At 60.4% G+C, this 15,970-nt stretch overlaps 1 protein-coding gene and 1 long non-coding RNA gene across 19 annotated transcripts in view; one reads left to right on the top strand and one right to left on the bottom strand.

Moving 5' to 3' along the window:
- The window catches only part of BCAS3 (BCAS3 microtubule associated cell migration factor), a 480,755-nt gene extending 471,885 nt beyond the window's left edge, over positions 1-8,870 (top strand). For 10 of the 17 annotated variants that reach the window (XM_015247130.3, XM_015247132.3, XM_072940259.1 and 7 more), the window contains one exon: positions 8,053-8,870. In XM_015247130.3, coding sequence (XP_015102616.2) covers positions 8,053-8,201 — 149 coding nt within the window. In that variant the 3' untranslated portion in view covers positions 8,202-8,870. Of the gene's footprint in view, positions 1-4,538; positions 4,630-8,052 lie in introns of all 17 variants that reach the window. The other 7 variants (XM_072940262.1, XM_072940260.1, XM_072940266.1 and 4 more) reach the window with 1 other exon arrangement.
- Positions 1,718-15,715, bottom strand: LOC116283617 (uncharacterized). Of its 2 annotated transcripts, none has more exons than XR_004193255.2 (2): positions 15,394-15,715; positions 1,718-1,953 (listed from the first exon to the last, which is right to left on the bottom strand). It is a non-coding gene; the product is annotated as an uncharacterized lncRNA (long non-coding RNA). The 2 variants fall into 2 exon arrangements; XR_012060179.1 differs by lacking the exon at positions 15,394-15,715 and adding an exon at positions 15,163-15,362.
- Between the last annotated feature and the right edge of the window lie 255 nt (positions 15,716-15,970).

Raw genomic sequence — 15,970 nt, 5'->3', positions numbered from 1 at the left:
GGTCCAGTGGATGCCCAGGAGGGTTTGAGGTCTCCCTTAGGCCTCAGGTCTCCCCCTAAACCCTGAGCTTATTAGGCACCTCTGCGTGGCCAAGGGAAACAATTTAAAGTACCTGAGCCAAGAGCATCGGATGTTTGCCCTTGATGTTTGGAGCTGGGGGTAGGGGACAAGTGTGAGGGGCAAAATAGGTCATGTGGCCTTGGCCTCATCCTGCAAAGATATTCCGGGTCTCAGTACCTGTGGACGGGAGTCAGGAACAAGAGCTGGGCAAGGAGATGAGAAAGTGTATTTGTGGGAGCCCTGTGGGTTGGAAGAGACTCCTGCCGGGAAGGAAGACACGTGCCTGCCCACCGGCTGCGGGACTCGGGCCGATGGCACAAGCTCTCAGGACTTCCAGGCTGAGGGTGCGCAGAGCTGACCAGAAGTCAGTGGCTGAGCGGGCTGGAGCTCTGTGCTCAGACACTGGGGTGAAGCCCCGGGGATACCCAGGCCAGAGTTAGCCGTCTTCTCGTCCACTCCCTCATTCTGCCACCCAGACCAGGATTCCTGCTATCTGAACGTGGAGGGGCACCCTCAGCTCCTCAGCTTCGGGAAGCTGCCCTCCTTCCTTCCACAAGCACGCTCTGGAGGGGAACAAAACCCTTGCTGGAGGAGAAAGGTGATACCTTCTCAGCCCCACTCCCCCCCAGCCCCCATCCTTCCAAGACCTGGTGCTGGTGGACAAAGAGGATCCCTGCTCTGTTGGCATCTCTGCAGGCTCTGAAGCCTAAGGGAGGTGCCTGAGGATGAGGGGAGCCGACACCGAAAGGCTGAGAGTGGGGAAGAGGGAAGGTGCCGGGGAGCTGGGCAGCTTCAGGTGGCTGCGTCATCGGGTATAAAGAAAATCAAGGCCTCCCTACAGGCTACCACTTTTAACTGCTTGCCCTTTTAACCTCCTAAAAAGTGCCCTGGGACTCAAGCTGGCTCCAACCCAGAGTGTGATCTCTGACAGAGCTGTCAGGGTTTCTAGAAGCAATCTCAGCCGACTCCATTTCTGTCTCCCTGAAGAGACCTCCACCTCCCTGAGCCACCTCGGGAAGAGAGAATGATGTGAGACAAGCAGCCCACAGCTGTGTCTCCCAGGCCCACCCTCTAGTTGGCATCCTGACCATCTCTGCGGGTTCCAGCGCCAGAAAGCTGCCAACCTGCTGAGCTCCATGGGATGCAGTCGAGCCCCTCACCTCCTGAGCGCCTCTCTCTCCAAGCCCCATTTGCATAGCTGGTCCCAGGCCCTCCTTGTTGGCAGGCCCCTTGCTGACTAAGTCAATGGCTGGGGGCAGGTCCCATTTGGACCCCTTTGCTGAACCTGCTGCAGGCCTGTGGTCCCCTGGTCTCCTCTCTGTATATCCCCTGCCGAGAAGATGCTAAAACTCTCTAAACTCCTGGTCTGAGGACCCTCTTCCCCGACCCTCAACTCCTACCCCTACCCCAACCCAACTCCCCAGCCAAGAATCCTCATAGCAGAGGGGGATTAAAACTGTTCCTGTTAGCACACCCCCTCTGAGCCAGGCACTGGGCAAGATGGGGCAGTTTGACTTGCTGCTCTGTGCTCTGGGGCACCCAGTCCCCGGGGGTACCACTGAGCCCTGTCCAGACAGGGGGCTTAACCACAGGCCTGGCTGAGGGGGGTCGGAAGGGACTGGGAGGTGGACGCAGGAGGGAAAAAAATCAATGCATGTCAACAGGGTTGGAAATTTATTTTCCAGCTTGGAAGAGGGTATTTACAAAGAGGCAAGGAGGAAAATGAAAAGCTGTAAACACATATCTGCCATCTTCCTCTTCGGGCCATTTCTTGATTAAAAAGAAAATATTTCCCAAGGTCCAGCTGGGGGGAGGTGCAAACCGGTGGGGGCCTGGATGGCCGACGCCTGCTGGGCAGGGAAGATGGAGAGGGGTCCTGAGGTCCTGATACAACTGCAACAGTAAGAGGAACTCATTTGCTGACGGGAAGCTTTCAGCACTTTGGGATGCAGTCTACATGCATTATTTAATTTAATTCTACAACGAGCTAGAAAACAAGCCCTGTTATCCTCCTGGGCAGGAAACTGAGGCACAGAGAGTGAAGAACTTGCCCAGAGTCTCCCAGGTAGCAGGGGCCACAGCCTGGGCTTTTAACCACTTCCCTAACCTGCCTCCCCACCCTGGGCAGACCCCGCCCCTCCCCTCCTCTCAGGCCCTGAGGCTGAGGGGTGGGGGGGGCATTCTCCCTTGTCTCTGCTGGAAGAGTCCCCCCCTGAGGTCTAATCCCACTCCCACCAGGCCGCCTGGGTGGGTAGTGGGACGGGGTGTGCGGCTGCAGCCAGGGCCCCATAAACGTGCTCTGCTAATCCCTTTAATGAGCAGCATTGTGAGGCTCTGAGTGTGCGGGGCAGCGCTGGCTGGAGCCTTCGCGCACACCAGAGGGGCCCCGTACTTCATGCCGCTCCTTTTGTGGCAAGGGAAGTGCCAGGGCCGCCTGGGGGCTGAACCAGGGCTCCCAGGAACCCTCCTCCCAAACACACCGAGCGCACCTCCCTTACTGACCGCACTAGGTCCCAGACACAGGCCTCCCTCGGAGTCCTGAGACTTGGGCTGGCCGTGATGCCCCCGCCTACCAGAAGCCAGAGGGGCTTCGCTCGGGGTCTCTGATTGGCCGGCCACCTCCGCTGCCATCTGGCCTGGAGGAGGCATGGATAAGGTCAAGCCCAAGATAGGACCTCACTCCCGATCCTCCCTCTGGGCTCCCCTGCCTTCCTGGGCTCCCCCAGTTCTCCCCAGAGCTCACACAGGCCCTGTGTCCTTGGCATTTCCCCACCCCCACCCCCGGATGGAAGAGCCAAGACCACAGGGCTTAGTAAAGTGACTGATGTGTGAAGAGAGACCTTCATCCAGTCTGTCCCCAAAAGTCCCTGCCTTGCCAGGTGTAGGGGTAGGCATACCCAGGGGAGAGGACGGTCCTAGGGAGAAGAACCTTAAGGGTGAAACTGCCTTGGGGACCGGCACTCCAGAGGGAAAGGCCAGAGAGAGGGGCTTCCCCGTGCCCTGCCCCCTCCTGCAAGTGTCCCCTCCCGCTTCATCCCCTGCCTCTCCCACGTGAAGCCCTGCCCCACCCATGCTCCCAGGAGCCCATCTCTGCTGCTCCTGTCTTTGCAAAGGGGCCACAGTATCCTGCTGGGGGCTGAGGGGCCGGGGTGATGGTGGGGTGAAGGACGGAAGAGGGGCGTGCCCTCATCCTGTGTGGCCCGGCCCAAGAGGGGGGCTCCTGCCTCCTCACATACTCCCTGGGTCTCCGTTGGATCCATGCCCAGGGAACCAGGGTCACTTCTCCCCAGCAAGGCCAGCCACCTCTCTGCCCTCTCTGACACCTTTGAATTTTGCCAGGCTCCATACTGAGTGAGGGCAACATAAGAGTTGAGCTTTTTCATTCCTTTCCTTATTTCACGAGAGCCATGGCTCATTAGTTGTGGCTCATTCCATTGTCCCCCTGTCCCCTGTGGCTTGCCCATCCTGTGCCATGGCACAGAGGGGCAGCTGTAGGTAGCAGGCCCATTTTCCAAAAAGAGCCAGCAGGGACTGGGTGGACACAGCCGGCGGTGGGCCTGGGAGCCAGCCTTAGTGATGCCGGCAGTTGCCGCATCTCCGTCTGGGGCCTGCACCAGCGCAGTTCTCTCTCGGAGGTTGCAGACGCAGGGCCGCTGGCTTCCTGCTCTCTAGTTTGGCTGTCTGCAAGACGGGGTGACCAGCATCTACCTCCCAGGTGCACAGAGGTGCTGGGGAATGTGAGGTCACAGTGAGATGTTCTGTCTGAGTCCGGCCACCTCTCCAGGAGCTACTCCTCATCCCCTACCTCACTTTGAGGTCTGGTGAGCAGCCTCCTGTAGAGCGTGCCTTTTCCCACGGACCAGAATCCACTTACTTCCGCTGCGTGGGGAGGCCGCTGGGATGCTAGTCCCCCCCCACCCCAGAGCCCCCAGCTCTGTCTCCTGCAGCCCTGGCAGGTGTCTGGTGGACCTTCCCTACGAGTCCAGCTCAGCTGCAGAAGCCCTCTTCAGAGCCGGGGGTCTTAGGAATGGCAGGGAGGATGGCAGCCAGAAGCTGGGCCACTGAGTCAAGATGTTCGGAGGCGGCCCTGAAAACTCGGCAGCCTTTTTCGGTCTCCTCCTTCTCCTGGCATCCCGCCTGCATGGGGCGCCATCCGGCACTGCATGGGCCAGAGGCCCCTTCTCCCCCCTTCCCACAGCTGCTCCTCCTGCTCCGTGTGCAGCTCTTCCCCTCCCCCATCACCCCGGCGCCAAAGGGGGTCTCGGCTCTGTCCCAACATTTCTGTCTCTGGGACCCCCAAGACTGGCCCCTACACATGCATGTCACTGCAGAATTCTGCTGCAAGCTCCCCCTCCTCCCAGTGTGACCTCCCCACGCCTCCCGATTCCCTCTCCACCTGCTTGCAGAGATCAGTGTTCTTCTCCACCATTGTCCAGATCTTTTCCCAAAAGATTCCTCAATGCTTTTCTTTTCACAAGGGAAAAAAAAAGGAAAAAAAAAACAATGCCAACAGCCCAGCGTCCGTGAGCAACCCAACAGTAACAAAGCGAGTGTTCGGGATGGAGGAAGGTAAGGCCACACACTTCCGTTTGCCGCTTGCTCCGAGGGCTGGGCGGCCGGGGGACCTGAGGGGGGACCGTGTGTGCACCCCTCCACATCCACGTCCACTTCCGCTTCCGCACACACTCGTTGTCCTGTCTCAGTGAGAAGAGAAAGGGGGTTGACAGAGGCATGTAGGGAAGCACCCAGGACCAGCCAGGCCCCTGGTTCTTTTACTGGTAGTCATGCTGCAGAAGTCCCTCATCTCCTTACCACGTCACTCACTCATTCATTCATCTGAGAAATGTTTTTTGAGCATCAGCTACTTTCTAGGCCCTGTGGTTGTCACTAGGGAATGCAGAGATAAAGCACCAAGCTGATCCCTGAGGGACGGTCCCCCTGGATGGGGACATATGTGTGAGCAGACAGCACACCACGTGCTTGAGGGCCCGGGGCAGGAGCCAGTACAGAGCACAGTGGGGCCTGAGTCAAAACAGCCCAGGCTCATGGAGGAGTGGATGCTTGTACTAAGCTTGGAAGATGAGTGGGCGTTCTGGGGGCCAAGGGAGACTTTTCAGTCAGAAGGAGTTGCACGAGCACAGACCTAGAGGCCTAAAGAAGCCTGGAGAGCCCCCCAAACTGCTCAAGTTCATGACTTTGGTCCCTCAAATCCGGTAACAGGTGCCATTAGGGAGGTGGGGCCTCGGCGGGGGTGGCGGTGGGTCGTGGAAGGCTGTTTGATTGTGCTGAGGAGTTTAGACCTTATCCTGAGGACCATTCGAAGTTGATGAAGGTTTTTAAGCAGAGGAAGCGCAAGGGGAGGTTTGTGCAGCAGACAGGCCACTGTGGCTTCGGGATGGAGGTTGGGAGCCCAGCAGGGAGCTCTTGAGACTATCCGGACGGGAAGCGCAGGCCTAACCCCGGCAGCGGCCATGGGAGTGGAGAGGAAGGAAAAGACTGGGGGAGACGTCCGTCCGTCCGTCTGTCCGGGAGATAAATTCAGCACAGCTTGGTCAGCCTGGGATATGGGGGCGAGGGAGAGCCCGCCCCCTTCCCTCTTACCCCAGGCCTCATTGGTGAAGACAGAGTATGAACAGGGCAGTTCAGGCTCTACCTGGCCCCCAAAAGCAGCAAACTCATCTTGTCAGCCCCTTTGGCCACTGCCCCTGCACTGTCACACGATGGGACTCGTGAGATGGGGTCGCTGGGCTGCTGCGGGGGTCGCTGTGGGCCTGTGCTGGGGGGCAGCGGGGGTGCCGCGCTTGGTCCCAGGCTCCTGTCTCCTCAGCTTCCTTGGCAGCATGGTTGTGCTGGCACTTTGCATCAAGGTCGTTAGGCCTGTCCCCCAGCTCTGGAGAGGGGCCAACCTTCCCCATGCTAGGGGCCTTTTCTGCTCCTTCAGCTGGGGCTTTCTTCCTTGGGCCTGGTTTCCAGGGCCTCAGGAAGCCCCTGCTGGTCTTGCTCCTGCCGGTGCTCCTCTCCCCTGCCCTCCTGGCCCTGCTGTCAGCGCCCCCTAGTGCTGGGTCGGCCTGCGTGAGGGCGAGGGCCTCTGAAATCGGTGGGGCCTGGGAGATCTCCCACAGATTCCTTGGCTGGCTTGTGGGGAAAGAGGTGTGTGGAGGGAGCTTTCTTGGCGCCTGCAGCTTCCATACAGAAACCCCAGGGTCTATTCTCTGCTTTCCTGCCCCGTCCCTCTCGGCACACTGGCCAGTACCCCCGAATGAGGGTGAGACTGGAGAGTAAGTGGGAAAGGAAAGAGCCCACCTGGTGGCCTTGTTTTCTGTCCACATCTAGATAATTCTCGACCTATCTCGGAGTCGGGCCCAACAGGGCAGCCTGTGTCTCCTGGAGCTTAGGGGCCGTCTCCAGGCCCACAGCCTGTGTCCCCGGGCCCCTCCTTCCACTGCCTCGTGTCTGCTGAGAGGTTCTGGTGTCCAGGCGCACCCTCCCAGCCTGGGTCCAGGCCCCAGCCATGGCCGGTGCAGCCTGAGAGCCCCTCACGCCTGGGACAGGGGGCCTGCTCTGAAGGAGGGCAGCAGGGACTCCCCCCCCCCATTCTGTGGCTGCTGCTCCCGGGCCACCAGTGCTTTGGGGGTAGCCTGCAAGGAGCAGGGGTCAGTGGCCAGTTCCCGGCTGGCTGGTAGAGGCCAGCCCGGGAGTAAAGGCCACGGCTCGTTCCCTAACAAGAGCCAGCTGTGCTGCGTGGGGGGGGCGGCAGGGGGCCTGGGTGCGGGTGCCAGCTGGAGATGAAGGAGACCAGGTAAGCGTAACATTCGAGCACACCTTGCTATTTCAAATGACTGCTCTGAGGCCCTGAGCTCCTGAGGCAGGCAGGCCGGACCCCATCAGTCCTGGGCAGGCATACCTTGGAGGAGAGGCTGCAGGTACCACATCTCGGCTTGGGGCGGATGTTCAGAGTTTACCCAGGGAGGTGTGTGCCCATATCTCAGAGCCCACTGTGAGGGGCTGAAAGGGGATGGGAACTGGCCGTTTTCAAAAAGCCAAGAAGTAATTATTTTTTTCCTTGCATTCAGCATGCAAGGAAGCCTATTCCCAGCCCACCTACCCCAGTACCTGTCTTCGGTCAAGAGATGGTGAGGCAGTTGAGTAAGGTGCCCACAGCTGAGTGAGATGGAGCCAGTTGCCATATCCAAGATGGTAGCACGGCTGTGCCAGGCCCAGGGAAGGGGCAGAGGAGGGGGTGGGAGCCTCATTGCCTGCTTCCCAGGTTGACTGAGCATGTACATTTTGGGGGGCCTCCAGGAGACTTCTGAGCCAAGAGGAAGGGAGGAAGGAGGTACTCAGACAAGTAGGGACCCTCTGCCCATTGGAGAAAGCCCCTCTCAAATGAGGCAATCCCTCCCGCAGGGAAACAGGCCACTTTCCAGGCCGGGCCACAGATGAACCGGGGCCTGGCCAGCAGGCGGATTGTGTGGGTGAGAACAAGTGAGCAAGTGCGTGGCTGAGCCGGGACAGGCAGGGCAGGAGGAGGAGAGGTAGAGACAGAGCAGGCGGGGAAGCTGCAGTCCTTGCCGTGTCCTGGCTTCTCCCCTCCTGCCTGACCTGTCAGTCCAGGACAGGAGCCTCCCATGGAGGTAGGGGAGCATGCTGGCTGAGCACGAGTGTGTGTGCAGGTGTGGGCACATGCCCCGTGCATGGCAGTGTGGTCCAGACACGTCATCAGGACAGCCACACTTCTGGCCCAAAGGGGTTCCCACAATGAAGGAAAAACTGAGGCCTGCCGGCCAAAGGAGCTTCTCCTTCCTCCGGCTGAGCCTCCCTGTGACCTGAGGTGCCACCTGGCCCATCTGGGGAGCACGTGGGGGTCCCCCTGCGGAAGGATGTAAATGGACCCAGATTGGTGCCTGAAGGCAGGCAGTCCTGCCCAGGGTATATTCCCCACCCCTTGAGACTACACTCTGACCGGGCCCGGTCCTCTCTTCTGTCTTGCAGAACTACAGCGAGAGGGAAGCATCGAGACCCTGAGTAACAGCTCCGGCTCCACCAGCGGCAGCATCCCGAGAAACTTTGATGGCTACCGATCTCCACTGCCCACCAACGAGAGTCAGCCCCTCAGCCTCTTCCCTACCGGCTTCCCGTAGGTACCAGCAACCTGCTTCTGACTGGCCGGCCCACTCACCTGCTGGCGGGAAGGGGAGAAGCCCCCTCTGGTCCTACCCTTCAGTCTCCGCTCCTCGTTTACCGCCCACCTTCCCCAAGCCTAGTGACAACAGCACCCACCCTCCCTGGATTGAGAAGAGACCTTTCTCCGAAGCACCTCGGCGCAATCTGACCTCTGCCCCCTCCCCATCAGCAGGGCTGTGGCTAAGAGAGACTCCGCAGAAGCTCCGTCCCCTCCTCCATTGGCACACCATATCCTGCATTGGATCCGCTTTTGTATTTTCTAACCAAACCCTTGGGGGGGCCTGGGTGGGGAGAGGGTGGATGGCCTGGCGGGCACCTTGGTCCTGAGTGGACAGCCCCAGTCCACTCCTGGCTTTGACACATGCCGCCCAGCTTCCCTTGGCCAACCTCCCCTCTGGCACGGGGTGAACTGAGGCCCAGAGTGTTAGGGAAGAAGGAAGGAGGGAGAAGCCCCCTTCCTCTTTTCTTTCCCCTTTGGCTCATGGAAAGGATTTGTCTTTCTTGTCTGTAAGCCCTTTTACCCTGGCCCTGTACCGTTCAGTGGAGGAAACCGTGGTTACCAAGGCCCTGTCAAAAAGTGCACGTCTTGTCCAATAAATCACGCTGCAATTGGTGTCCATCCCTGAGTTGCTGGGGTCGGGTCCTCTCCAAGCACTGAGCAGAGAGTCCTGTGGGCCTGACCGTGTGTCCCTGCTTGTGACACCCCCACCTTGACGTGTGCAGCTGAGGGGGAGTCAGGAAGGGGGTCGGAAGGAGGAACTCTGGAATTGGGGTGAGGCTTGACTGAAATCCATTCTCCAACCCTCTTGCCTATTACCAGAACCACTGAGTTCTGGGGGCTCCTCAGGCCTGGACCTACCCTGGCTGTGGCAGTCAGGGTCCGTCAGGTCCTCCGCATGTGCCTGTGGCAGCTGTGGGAAGGAGAGGCTGATGAAGACTCCGGCCTTAACTTTGGGACGGGCACCTTGTCATTCCCTCTCTTTTCAAACTCAGAAAGTGAAAGATGGTCAGGTGATGGTGGGTCTCCCATGAAACCTGGCTGGAACCTTGGATGACAAGTTCCTGATGTGGTTGCCCTCCCACCTCCCAATCCTGGACCTAAGGTGCACGGCAGGAAGGAGACGGGAGCAGTGGGAGCGAAAACGGGTATTGAGCCTGAAGGAGCCGAAGGCTAGCGCCAGTCCCGCCTTCCCTGAGGCCCCAGAGGGGCCTGGGAGGACTGAAGGAAACCCACTGAGCCAGGTATGGTTGGGGATGAAGTTTAATGTAACAGCCGCAGAAGAGCTGAGTTCACAAACAAGCAGGCTCCCCATCCAACCGTCCAGCTGGAGCTGGGGCAGCTCTGGGGCCCCTGCCCGCTTCCCACACACCCCATCCCACCCTGGCACCTAAAGAGAGAGTTCATCTTCATCTTCAGTGCCTTCAACCCCAGCATTTTGGCATGCCAGGAGAAGGGGGACCTGAATCCTACTCAGCTCTGAAGCCTGAGTAGATGGCCCTGCACAGAGTGGCTGAAGCCAGTCTCTCCTGCCTGGGAACCTGCGGGGTGAGAGATCACATGCCAGAGTGAGGCATGCTGGGAACGGAAGGAGGTCTGGGCACAGCCAGTGGGGGCCACTGGACGAACAGCAGCTTTTCCCATTTCAGGTGAATTGGAGACACTGATGTGCCTGGCACAGCCCTCACCCCTAGCCAGAGCAGTGTTTCAGTCAAAAGGGGACAGGCAGGGAGGGGAATGCCATCAGGCTGTCAGTGCACACTGCCTGTGGCCTGGCTCCTTGGGGATGGGTCCAGAGCTCAAGAGAGGGTACACCTCTCTGACCCCACCCTTGGGCACAAGGATGGGGCAAAGATGGAGAGCCAGGAGCGCCCTCCAGCCATGCAGGAAACTGGCTGGCAACTTAGAGTCTGGAGTCCTCCCTGGCTCAGCCCTTTCCCTCCAGGGGGTGCAAAACAGCTGTGGCCGCCTTTAGTCAGGGAAAGTGGTGGGTGTAGGGCTGGACTTGCCGGCTGAGCTTGCAGGACAATCTGGTTATTCATCTGCTCGCAGCCAGGGCAACTCTTTGAGTATGTGGGGGAAGGGGGAGGATAAGAGAGGCCAGATAAGCTGGCCCCATGGCGGCTGCCACTGGAGCTGGGGTTATCAGAGAGGCCTTGGGCCTGGCCCCCGGCTAATTGGAGAGGTTATGGACCCTGCCACCGCCTGTAATCAGCTGAAGTGAGAGCTGGGCCCCAGGGTGGGGGACCTTACTGCCCCCTGGCCCAGGAGCAGCCAGCCTCTTGTCCTCTAGAGATAACACCCCGGGCAACCTCTGCCTCACCCCCAGCGGCCCCTGCAGACCTCCACGATGGCATCACCTAGGAGGCCATCAGGACATGCATCTAATTGTGGCCTGACCAGGTGACCTTGAGGAAGCCTGATTCTCAGTGCTACCTGCTCAGCAGGCAAATTTCCATGGACTTTCAATTTGATGGAGGAAAAAGTATCTTCATGCTTTGCGAGGAGGCTGATGGGAGCTGGGGTGGCAGCTCCAGGGGGGAGGGCACTGTCTGGGCTTGACTGGAGAAATGGCCCAGTGGTCCCAAAGTAAATTCAGGCACACAGCACTCTGTCAGACATTAGGGTCGACTCCTCTGGAAGCAAGCAGAGGCCAGAGCAGACAGCTGTCAGTCTAAGATTGTACATGATTTCTCACTGCTGATTTTTCTGATTTTCCCAGATCAGAGAATCTTTAAACAGTGCTCTAAAATAGCACTGTTCAGTCCTCATTTTGCAGATGAGAAGCCTGAACTCTAGTGAAGCCTTGCCCAAGGTTAAGAAGTCACACAGCTAATCTGCTGGCCTTGCTGCCTCACATGCCTGGGCCAGTTCCCCGAGAGGTCTCTATTCTGTGGTGACCTCCCTGTCCTGGGCCCCTACACAATCCAAGACTCTGAGCCCACTCACTCCCATTCCCTACCCCTAAGAGCATCCAGCCCTGGCCCCTAACAGGTTTTGAAGCTGTTCCTTTGTCGCTGTGTAACTAGGAAGGCAGCCCCCTTTCGCAGACCTAGAGCTGGAAATTCTAGGGGCAAAAGAGAAGGGCGTCTTGTATTCAACGCAAGAGCCCAGCTTGGAATGGGCTGGAGTCTCGGTATTGCTTTGCCACAGGAGCAAGTGTAGCTGGCAGGACAGCAATGACATCACCAGCTACGAAGAAGCGGGCTGGAGTCTCGGTATTGCTTTGCCACAGGAGCAAGTGTAGCTGGCAGGACAGCAATGACATCACAAGCTTCGAAGGAGCGGCCTTGCTCTCTTTTAAGGTCCCTGGGTCCCATCCCAACTTTGCTACTGGTAGCTGTGTGGCCTCGGGTAAATTACAGCACCTCTGGGCTCATCTGTAAAGTGGGGGAGGGGAGCACACTCAGCAGAGAAGAGCAACAGGGCCGAAGCAGGCGAAGAGGAAGCTGCAAGTCAAAAAAGCAACAGGTTGGTTGGAGGCCTGGAGGCTGACAGGACAGGCCAAATAGCTCTTTAGTGGCGGCAGGGTGGAGGGGTAGGGAAAGGGAGGGCAGGTGCGGTGATGCTGGAACGGGACTGTCTCGAACTGCTCCCCCCCCCCAAAGCTGCTCCAGAGAATCCTGGTGGTGCTCCCTGAGAAAGGGAATCAAGAGCCTGGTGAGCGCGCAGGCCAGCCCCGCCCCTCTCTCGCAGGTGGGCTGGTCCTAGGGGGTCCTCTCTATGCTTTGCCCCGTTTCTCAAGCCACATAGCAGCGTGGTCTGTTCACTCTGCCACGATCCCAGTCACCCACACCCATGATCTCACACTCCTGCAGGTCCACTCACTGGCAGATTCACAGACGTGCCCCTCACTTTTGCCGACTCCTGCGGCCCAAGCGGACTGCTGCGACCCGCGAACCTCGACCCCCGAGCATAGAACAGTCTGGAGCTCCATATAGTTATGAGATCCCCCAAACTCTGGGAGAAATCATCCAAAGTCCAGCAGGGACGCGTCTTGGGCTGTCGGGCCCTGTGACCTTCAGGTGCACAGCGACGACCCTCTAGGGCCAGGGCTGTCCCGCGCCAGAGCAGCCAGGCTGGGCCTCGCTTTCGCGACAGCCTGGAAGCCTGGGGACTGGACCGCACGGGCCCTACTGCCCAGGCACTTCCCGGGACCTAACCGGAAGACGTGGCCCCGCCGCGCAAGGCCAGGGCCACGACGCAGCCGGGAAGAGGTCGAGCCTCCCGCTCTCCCCGCGCCCCCCGCCCCATCCCAGCCACTTGGCCCGACCCTGCGCGGGGTAATTGGGTCGGGAGGGAGGCGACGGGCGGGCGGCGACTCCAGAGAGACTGCGCGCCTGTCAGCCGCAATTTGTCTAAGTGGACGGGACAGGCCGGGCCGCTGCGGGCCAGGGTCATCGAGGCCGCGGCCCCCACCCCAGCCAGACCCGGGACCGCGGGGGAGCTGGGCCTGGCCACTAAACGGGGCTGGCTGGCGCCAAGGCTCCGGGAGGCGCGGGTCCGGCCGGGAAGCCAGGGATGGGAAGCGACTCTGTCCTTCCCTCCCCTCCTTCCTACACATACAACGCTCAAAGACCAGGAGGATGCGCCCAGTGGCACCTTCACTACTGGTCATACTCACAGGGCCACACACGTCACCAAAGCTTGGCCCGGACACACTCGTAAACAACGGCGCACTTAGTACTAGTCTCACGTCAGCGCCCCGCTGCCCAGACGCACATCCCCTCTGCCACACGACTATACACCCCAAGCCATCATTCCAAGCAAGAACACACAGATCCACGCCCAAGACACCGGTGGGGACCAACCCCGCAAAGTTCCCAGAATTGACCCTTGACCCTGCAAAAGGTTACGCGGCCAAGGACGGTCAGGCAGCCCAGCCAGGCTCCGGACCACGTTTCCACCCAGCCCAGGCCGCCCCTGCCCGATTTCCGGGTTGCGGGAAGCACAGAGCTTACTGAGCGCGTGCAACGGGCCGGAGGCCCGAGGCCCGCGCCTGCCCGACGCCCAGGCCCTGGACGGCCCGGGAGAGGGAGGGGCGGCTGAGCGCGCGTCCCCCGCCCGTCTGCGGGGCCCGGCCGATGCGAAGTGACAGGGGCCGGAGCTTTGTTGTGGAGCCTCGGCCGCCTGGCGCCAGCCGCCCCCGCCCGTGCCCTCCCCCTCCAGCCCCAGGCGGCTCGCAAGGCGCCCCCCGGGGCCTCTTAAAGAGACACGCACTCTCAGCCCGGGGGACCCCCCGGAGGCGCCTGTTCCCGGGAAGGGGAAGAGGGGTAGACCTGGGGGGAGGGGCTGAGCGGGAGTTGGGCGCTGCACGGCGCCGCTCCGGGGCCGCCTGGGTCTCCCCTTAGCGGGTTTTCGTTGAGCCAAGAATATTCCTCACTGGAGAGTCTGGCTGGAGGAGGTGGGGGGAAGGAGGATGGACATTCAGAATCTTAAGAGTGGCTGTAGCGGAACCACGGGTTGGTTGCGGGAAGGCCGGGAAGGACAGAAGATAGGGTCACGGTCGGGAAAGAGCCTGTGGCCTCCGGAGGGCAGGTCGGTGGCCCAGTAGCTGGCCAGGTGGGATCGTGGTCCCCAGATGCAGCCGCTGCACCATCGCCTTAGGGTTTCTTGGACAAACAACCCGGGCCAATGTGCTTCAGACTCTCTGGGCTTTGGACCAGCTACAGTCCTTCCCCAGGAAAATGTCCAAATTACACACATTTAGGTGTACTACACGCCATTCTTTCAAGTGCGAAAGTACGTGTACACACACGACTTAGCAAATGCATGCAAAGATTCCCAGGCCTGTGCACGGATTCCTGGCCACAGAACGCTGCCCTGGCTATTGTCTCTGGTCACCGCACCGACTGCGCAAACCTGTCTACACACATCCCTCCCCAGGGGCAACGTCCCACCTAAGATGGAGTCGGCAGGACTTTGCCTGTGCAAAGCTGCGACGGATCCTGCCCCAGCTGCGTAGACTGCGCAGCGGGGAGTCGAAGATTCGTTCTGGACAGAGAGGAGGCACTAAGAGAGGAGCGACCCAGTCAAGAGCAAGGTCTTGAAGAAAAACTCTTTGCGGGCGGCGCCCTGCAGCGCGCTGGGTAGGGGTGTTGCGAGATCTCTAGGGTCTCCTCGGAAAAGCAGAAAAAAGGTCCAGGAGGCCAAACCATTTCGGCCGGCTCCCAATCCGCACTGCCTGGAATGATCAGGCTTTACACGCCAGCTCTGAGCATGCAGCAACAAGATTCCCTGTGACTGGTGTGAGCGGCGAATGGGTCACTGTTGGATGTGGGCTGTATACGCCCACCACGCCAGCATAGGGCCCGCGCAGGCTGAACTCGCCCGCTCTTGTATTATTAGTTGTGCGGGCCAGAATGTCACCCGTGCCTAGTGCGTGATCCGTCATGCCTTCAGAACGCGACCGCCAGGAATCAGTCCGAGTGTCAGCGCCCGACCCTGATTCAAGGCAGGTGTGTGGCCGCTTCACTGGGCTCACGCCTTAAGTTGCGGCTCCCGCTGCGCGCAGAGGGCATCACCACATTGGGCGCGAAATACACACACACACACACACACACACACACACACACACACACACACCCCAAGGGGTAGGGGGGCAATACTGGTGCTGCAGGAGAACGAAGACCGATTGCGGGGCGAAGATGGGGGTTCAACCGCAAGTGCGTGCAGACACTTAGACCCCCACACTCGTTACTGGGCACTACTGAACTTGGGAGACGTGAGCTTTCGACAGCTGGAAACAAATTCTAGGAAAGTGGCAGAGAGCGGAGAGAGGATGCCGGTGTTTAGAAAGAGGGATATTTATGTCCTCTGGTACCGGATGCGGCGAAAATTCGTTGGGCCGCGGGTCAAGAATCTGGGGGCTGGATCCGCCAGTGCCGTGCCTCCCTGTGTTCGGCGGAAGGTGCGGTCACCTTTCCAGCCCCGAGGTCCGGCTCTCGGGGCTGTGGGAGAGCTCAGCGTAGGCTGGGGACGCAGACGGGTGCTGGGCTGTGTCCAGGGCTTTCCCGGAACTCCAGGTTCCTCCGGAGTCTTCCTGTGAGGGGAGGCGCGGGCTAGGGGGTCCCCGCGTTTCCCGAGTGAAAGGCCGCGTCCCGCTCCCGCCCACGCCGACCCCACCAGGGCTCTGCCACCGCTCCACTCACCGGCTCCCGCCACCTGGGTTCCTCTCCGGGACCTGACTCGCCCGCCCACTGGCCTCTCTTTCCAGCACCCGCAGCCTCCCTCCGGAGCGCAGGGGCCCGGGCGGCGCCTCGGCCCGGAGCGGGGTCGGAGGCCAAGCTGGGGCGCCGGCCAGAGCTGCCGGGCCGCTGGGCGCGGGAGAAGGAGGGCGCCCCCTCTCCTCTCGGGGCCGTGTCAATGCTTTGCACTTGGGGCGGCTTGCGGCTGGGGGTCCTTCCCCAGGGCTCTGGGACCCGGGTGCCCCCGCCTCAGGCCCTTTCGGCGGGTCGGGTCGGCCCGCCGCGCTTTCCCGTTCGGGCGCAGGCAGCCGCGGGCGCGGGCGGCGGGGTGGGGGCCGGGGCAGGGGGAGGGGTCTCGGGGCCCGCTGGCCCGTCATTGGTTAATATTTTATTCTGTTGACATGTTTTCTTACTGCTGAGGCTTCCGACACCTTCTCCCCGGCCCCCCCTCCCGGCCGGAGCTTGGCCTGAGCTGTCAAAACCCCGCCCCCGGAGACCCACAATTGGTCCAAAAAGCGTAAAATCAGCAATCAAGGGGGGC

Source organism: Vicugna pacos, chromosome 16 (assembly GCF_048564905.1).
Source record: "Vicugna pacos chromosome 16, VicPac4, whole genome shotgun sequence".
NCBI lineage: Eukaryota > Metazoa > Chordata > Mammalia > Artiodactyla > Camelidae > Vicugna > Vicugna pacos.
Note: the sequence above shows the minus strand (reverse complement) of the source record. Positions and strands in the feature narration are given on the sequence as shown.